This window comes from Cydia strobilella, chromosome 14, assembly GCF_947568885.1.
Source record: "Cydia strobilella chromosome 14, ilCydStro3.1, whole genome shotgun sequence".
NCBI classification, from domain to species: Eukaryota; Metazoa; Arthropoda; class Insecta; order Lepidoptera; family Tortricidae; genus Cydia; species Cydia strobilella.
In genome coordinates, this window is record NC_086054.1 from 3,957,300 (window position 1) to 3,964,316 (window position 7,017).

Here is a 7,017-nt window from a genome sequence, read left to right on the forward strand (position 1 = left end):
TTGATACTTACCGATTTGAAGGGGATATCAAAGTTAATTCCTGAGTCCGCTATTATGCTATGACTGGAAATGTCCATATGTTCGGCATCACATACATCCATAGGCACTGCAGCACTCACTGCACTTACCTTAAATTAAAATGTAAATAAATTATAGGAAATAAACTATGGTCAAATTCTTATGAGACAATACACACAATGAAGTTGTATCAAGTGTCGTGTGTCCTTATTATAATATATATGTAAGTATATTTATATTGTATGCAAGATCTTAGTCCTAGGCGCTCATTACTTGAAGCATTAGTATTATACGGCATCTGTAACAATCAGTTTGACTGTATTGCTCTTAACAATAAACTTTTCACCTCAGCAGCTCGAACAAGCCTACTTTCGTCACTCCCTGGAGTGAGGAAAGTGCGACTTTCCTCACTCCAGGGAGTGAAACAATGTAGCTTTTTAATTTAGTGAAGGCCATGAACTTCATACTTTCATTACATTTTTTTTATGGTATGGTACGGTACGGTCCGGTCCGGTCTCGTCTCGTATCGTATCGTATCTTATCGTATCGTACATATTATAATTAAGGTTGACTGGTAGAGAATGCCTTTTATGGCATTAAGTCCGCCTTTTGTACTGTAAGGTTTTTCTTTTGTGCAATAAAGATTAAATAAATAAATAAATAATACTTTTTTTTCTGTTTATTCTGTGTAATTCGAAATACATTTTATCCTTTAATATGTTCTCACTACTGAGGTGAAAAATGATGTGTGCAACACGAGAGCAAAGTTATTTTACATCTCGTGTTTTTGAGTCCCTCGCTACGCTCAAGATTCTACCTTAGAATCTTTCGCTTTCTCGGGACTCAAAATAAACACTCGCAAGAAAAACCAACTTTCCTCTCTTGTTGCACATTAATAACTATAGTTATAGAGTACCCAGCCGCAGTAGACAGCGAGAGGCGCGCCCGCACCAGCTGTTTGTAACCGGCCGCTGCCGCACGCACGCTGGTGAGCGCGCTCCTCTGCGCAGACTTGTCAGTACTTACAATAAAAAATTTAATCACATAGATATTTTTGGTTGTAGTTTAAGTGTATATAAAAAAACGTATTATTGATGTTTTAACACTCCCTACAAAGTAAGTACTTTATTTAGTTTCTTACACTGTATTTCAAGTACCTACCCAACATATTTATGCATAATCAACCTTTCTGTTGTTGTTGACACCGGTAGTCCTTAAGACTGACGGTGATTAGTTTGACTGAACGAACATTATTCATGTTAATTAGTGGTAAGCGGTGTGGGCCACACATATTGTAGACGTTGTAGTAATTAGTATTATATGTATTACTTGTAGTGGCTGTTTGTTTACCTAAATAAATTGTTTAAAAAAAATATATATATATGACGATGATGCCTATGATATACTTAATAAAAAAATAATTGAAGAAATATGTGTTACCGCATTTTTGTCACTTGAATGTTACATTTCTAAATTATTGTGCTATATGGGATTTGACACTTACCAATTTTGAAGGGACATCAATGTTAATTCCTGACTCCGTTAATATATTATGATTGGAAACTTTTATGTGTTCTGCATCACAAACATCCATAGGCACTGGAGCACTTACCTTAAAATAAAATATTCATTAATGAATTATTTAATATTGTTGGGAAACTCCTAACGCTTGCCGCATATTATGATAATGCTTTGATAGGTTTTGCAAAGACAAGTACTTTTTTATACTTCGTCGGTGGCAAACAAGCATACAGCCCGCCTAATGTTAAGCAGTCTCCGTAGCCTATGTACGCCTGCAACTCCAGAGGAGTTACATGCGCGTATTTGCGTAAGTATTTGTTCAAATATTACCAAAGTGTCATCAAAGTGTGTATCTGTCAAATGTAATGTTGGTATAGCTTCAGCTTTCAGCCGCCTCCGCTTAATATTTTCATTTGTTAGAAAAGAATTCGGTGTGAAGTGTTTTGAGCATATGTGGCTATGATTTTTCCAAGCCCAATTTCGCCTATTTACACGGCATATCCATTTATATTTTAAGTTCTCATCCTTTGGAAATCTGAAATAAAAAAAGTTGAGTTTGCCAGATAGGTAACAAGAGAATAAATAAGTACCTAACTAAAGAAAGTATGTAGTTAGTATTGTATTAAATAGTAAGTAGTGTTAACTAAACAAAGCTATGAATGTCGATGTTATTATTCTAAGGTCGATAAAACCACATACACATCACTATGCGGAAAAACATAACCTTTCATACTTCGCAGAAAACTCCGAAAATACATGTTAAAATATATTCAGAACAGAATACGGTGATAGTTAGATAAACTACTAATATTGATTTTTATGTTTAGGTTGGGTCTTATAAATTAATATCATCAAAATTTAACAAAACTCACCGATGAAAGGTTACTCGTTCTTCCGAATTTTCTTTTCGTGATGAATGTGATTCACATCCTTCGATCACGCAAGCCATTGCGAGATAAGAAACTTGGAACCATAACAAATAATATCCAGGTACGTTTTCCAAGAATCGTTTGCGAATATAAATATTATAATTAAAAATCAGCGAGATGACTGCGAAATATTTGAATTGATTTAATACGACTATGTAAAGTTGTTACAGTTGACACCTACCTGTCAAATAACGAACATATATTTTATTTGGCTGGATTATATTATAGAACCAATAGGACCATTTGACATTTCCCTCAGTTCATCTTATGACAATACTGAAAAAAACGAAAGAACTTGCGGATTGTTGTCTCACTCACTCATAGACAAAAAGTAATAGCGTTTTGTGAATACGATATCTTTTACCAAGCTTTTATTTTTGCCCGGCTTCTTTGCTTTAGTCATTATTCTGAGTGTAAGTTGGTCCACCGTACGTCAAGGACGCAGCTATAACTGAGAGCGAGAAAGAGATATTTTGACCGCAACACTGTCGCGGTCCGGTGCGGTCGTCTGTAGATACTATAAAAGCCAGTTAAATAAAAAAAATGTGAAAAAAAGGGCGGGAAACCGATAATACTAGGCGGCTTTTTGGAAAATATTTCAATTATACTGTTTAAAGTCCTTTTTTACTGACAAAACCGAGATATTTTTCCTTATTCATTATAAAATATTGATGCAAAGTTGAATTACTGATTATACTTTGTAAATGAGCCCAGGACGCGGGGGTGCGGGCGGCGGCCCCTCCCCCATGGATACTGAAACCGCCAAAACTACAACAAAAAGAAGACATAAAGATGTTTCCGATACAGAAGTCACATCATGTAAGCAAAAAATGACATACATACGAAGTCGACGTGGTCTCTTCAAAGACCACAATCCCATATATGAAGATATGACCAAAAAAGAGTACCCCGTACTATTGCAATCTGCTTCTAATGAACAGACTCAGAAAGTTCCCCTGGACATCCTCAAAGTTAATGGAATATTAAAAGAGATTACCGGTGTGCAATATGTAAAGGCGGCTGGGAACTTTTTTGTCAAAGTTTATTTCGGATGTGTCAAGGATGCCAATGCCTTTTTACTAAATAAGACTGTATTACAAGCAAATAACTGGAAGGCGACGATCCCGTATGACAGCATAGAATGCCAAGGAATTATTCGCGCTCCTGTGGAACTCAGTGAGGAAACATTACTTGAAGACTTGAAAGCGGACTGTATGATTCTTGGTGTAAAGCGCTTTACCAAAAAACAAGACAATGAGCAATACAAGCCGCTCCCAACCGTCTTGGTTACTTTTAAGGCATCGTCTAGACCCGACCATGTAATCTACGATCATATCTGGATGCCTGTACAGGAATACATCAGACCACTTCTTCAGTGTTTCAGATGTTATAAATTTGGACATGGCAGCGGAGCTTGTAAAAGCACTCAAGTATGTTCCATTTGTTCGGCGGGACATTTTTACAAGGAATGTACCACACCATCTGTGTTCAAGTGCTCAAACTGTAGTGGACCCCATTCGGCAGTTTCTTATACCTGCCCAGTAAAGGCCGAAAAAATTGCACAAATTAAGAACAAGATCAATGGCAAATTCTCTTATGCAACTGCAGCCGCAGTAGCTGTAACACCTAGTAACAATAATAATCTAAATAGTAAGATTCCAAAAACACCTGCTAAAACACCTCACGGACGTGCTATGATTGCTGATATTATTAATTCTGATATTGTTCTTAATGCAATCACCAAAACAATTATAGAATTATTGAAAAAAAAAGAAGTCAAAAATACTTCCTCCGGTCCTTCGACTATATCCTCCCAAATGATTAAAGAGCTGCTTGTAACAAGTTTTACTGCTTAAGTTATGGACAGGTTGGGTATCAAACAATTAAAAATACTTCATTGGAACTCCAGAAGTCTATTTCCAAAACTGGGTCAACTTTTACATTTTTTGCATGGCTGTGATAAGAGTGTTGACATTATACTATTTAATGAAACTTGGCTGACCCCTAGCAAAATTATTAAATTGCCCGGGTTTACTGTAATTAGAAGAGACTCTAACCATCCGCATGGTGGTGTTGCAATTGCAATTCGTTCCAAATACAAGTTTAGTATTGTCAACACTTTATCACAGTACCATTTTCAAAATATATTAATTAATATTAACATTAATAATTTTTCACTAGATTTGTTATGTTTATATGCTCCTCCACCTCCTAATGGTAAGTTTACTATAGATTCATTGAAAGATTCATGTTCAAAATTTGTAAGTAATAATCGTCTGATAATAGGTGACTTCAACGCACATCACTCATCTTGGAGTTCAAGAGTCAATGATGGAAGGGGTAAAGCTCTTCATGCTTTTGTGGAGAATTCCGACTTTATTTGTTTGAATGATGGCACTATCACCACTTTCGCTCCGTTTGGCCAACAAGGTAATGTTTTGGATTTGGTATTCGCATCCCGAGCTCTTAGTTCTAGTTGTTCGGTATCTGTTCTTGATGATCTTCTTAGTAGTAATCACTTCCCTTTGCTCATTAGTGTGGTTTATGACTCGCCCTCTCCTACATGTTGTCCAGGTGCTAATCTTCAACAAGATGGTAATTCGCTAGCTAAGGTAAATTTTAGAAAGATTGACTGGTCTAAGTTTAACAAGTTATGTGATGATAAATTTGAAGTTTTTCAATTTGTAAATAACCCTCTAGAAAACTATACAAAGTTTTTGAGTATTTTACATGACATATTAATGACATTTACTAAAAAATGTTACCATCATAAAAATATATGCTTAAAAGCTACCCCGTGGTGGAATGATGAATGTGACCGTGTAGTTTTACAAGCTAAAATTGCCTTACGATCTTACAAACAATATCCTTCTATGGAGAATTACATTATATACAAAAAACTAGATGCTTTAAAGAAAAGAACTTTATTTGAAATTAAACGCGTGAGTTGGTTGAATCTTTGTTCCTCCTTTAATCGCATGACATCGAGTAAAATTATTTGGGATTATATACGTAGATTTAAACATGCAAAACTTAATTCCGTTTCTTCATCTCCAAATTTTTTTCAAAATCCTGACAATGCGACATTGTTTTTAGACAAAATTGCTTCCGACAATAATCATGTATCAAACAGTGACCTTAATGAGTACTTTGAGAATCGTGGCTGCCCGGAAGCTCAATGGATGGTCAACCCATTTTCTATAAGTGAGTTTTTAGCTGCATTAGAAAATAAAAAAGAAACTTCACCTGGTCCTGACTTAATTTCTTACAAAGTAATTAAAAACTTACCTCTTCATGCCAAGGAAATATTGTGTAAAATCTATAATGATTTATGGCAAAGTAATTGTATTCCCCCAACGTGGAAAACGCAACATGTCGTTCCAATACTAAAACCTTATAAGGATTCTAAATGTGTTGAGTCATATAGGCCTATTTCCTTAACATCCTGCTTTGCGAAAGTTTTTGAAACCATATTAAAAAATAGACTAGAGTGGTTTACAGAAAATAGCAAAGTTATTCCAAGTACTCAATATGGTTTTCGGAAAGGTAAAAGCACAATAGATAACTTAAGTTGTTTGATTGGGGATGTTAAGAACAATTTTCGTTCTAACCAATATACTTTGGCGGTCTTTTTAGACATTAAAGGAGCGTTTGATAACATAGATCACTCATACCTTATTAAAAGTTTGTCTTTATTAGGGTTTCCTGGTCATATTTTACGTTGGCTATTCAATTTTCTTAATAATCGATCTCTAACTCTAAAAGTAAAATCTACATTAATAGGTTCTAAAGTTTCTACAAAGGGTACTCCTCAAGGTTCTGTATTATCTCCTCTTATATTCATCCTAAGTTTGGTTTGTTTCATGAAACAAATTCCGTCTTCTGTTAAGCACTTATTTTACGCTGATGATTTGGTTTTATATGTAAATTGTAATAACATAAAAATTGGTGAATCTATTATGAACAGTTGTCTGCGTAATATTCATAACATATTAACAAATTCCCTAAAACTTGAGGTTAATGTTTCCAAAAGTTCTGTAATTCTCTTTTCTCAAAATGGCTTACATTATCCTCAAGTTTTATACAATTCTAACGTTATTCCTGCTCAGTCTTTTGTCAAATACGTTGGCCTATTTCTTGATTATGATCTTTCTTGGAAAACTCATATTGATACGATTTCTAAAAGAGCTGAACTGGGTTTAAACATATTGAAGTCGTTAACTGGAGTAAAATGGGGAGCAGATCCTAAGGTCCTCAAAACCATATATATCGCGACAATTAGAAGTCATTTCGACTATGGTTGTATGTTTTTTGCTGATGCGAATACCCATCTTTTAAGGAAACTAGATATTATCCAAAATAGGGCGCTACGAATTATTACTGGAGCTATGATGTCATCTCCAATTAATTCTTTGGAAATAGAGGCTGGCATTGTTCCTTTATTTGTACGCAGATGTTATATCACTGACAAGTATGGTCTTAAGTTAGTTAGTCGTGATAACGAAGTAACTTATAGATACTTAAATAATGTCAATATTCCAAATTATAA

General features: G+C 34.9%; 1 protein-coding gene across 1 annotated transcript; it reads left to right on the plus strand.

The window, feature by feature from the left end:
• The first annotated feature begins 3,062 nt into the window (after positions 1-3,062).
• Positions 3,063-5,770, plus strand: LOC134747119 (uncharacterized). The gene has a single exon (XM_063681697.1). The coding sequence runs from the start codon at positions 3,173-3,175 to the stop codon at positions 4,322-4,324; it is 1,152 nt and encodes a 383-aa protein (XP_063537767.1). The 5' UTR covers positions 3,063-3,172; the 3' UTR covers positions 4,325-5,770.
• Positions 5,771-7,017: the final 1,247 nt, after the last annotated feature.

Bases quoted from the DNA above. Each gene is read 5' to 3' on its own strand.
- LOC134747119 (XM_063681697.1), top strand. From the start codon at position 3,173: ATGAGCCCAGGACGCGGGGGTGCGGGCGGCGGCCCCTCCCCCATGGAT.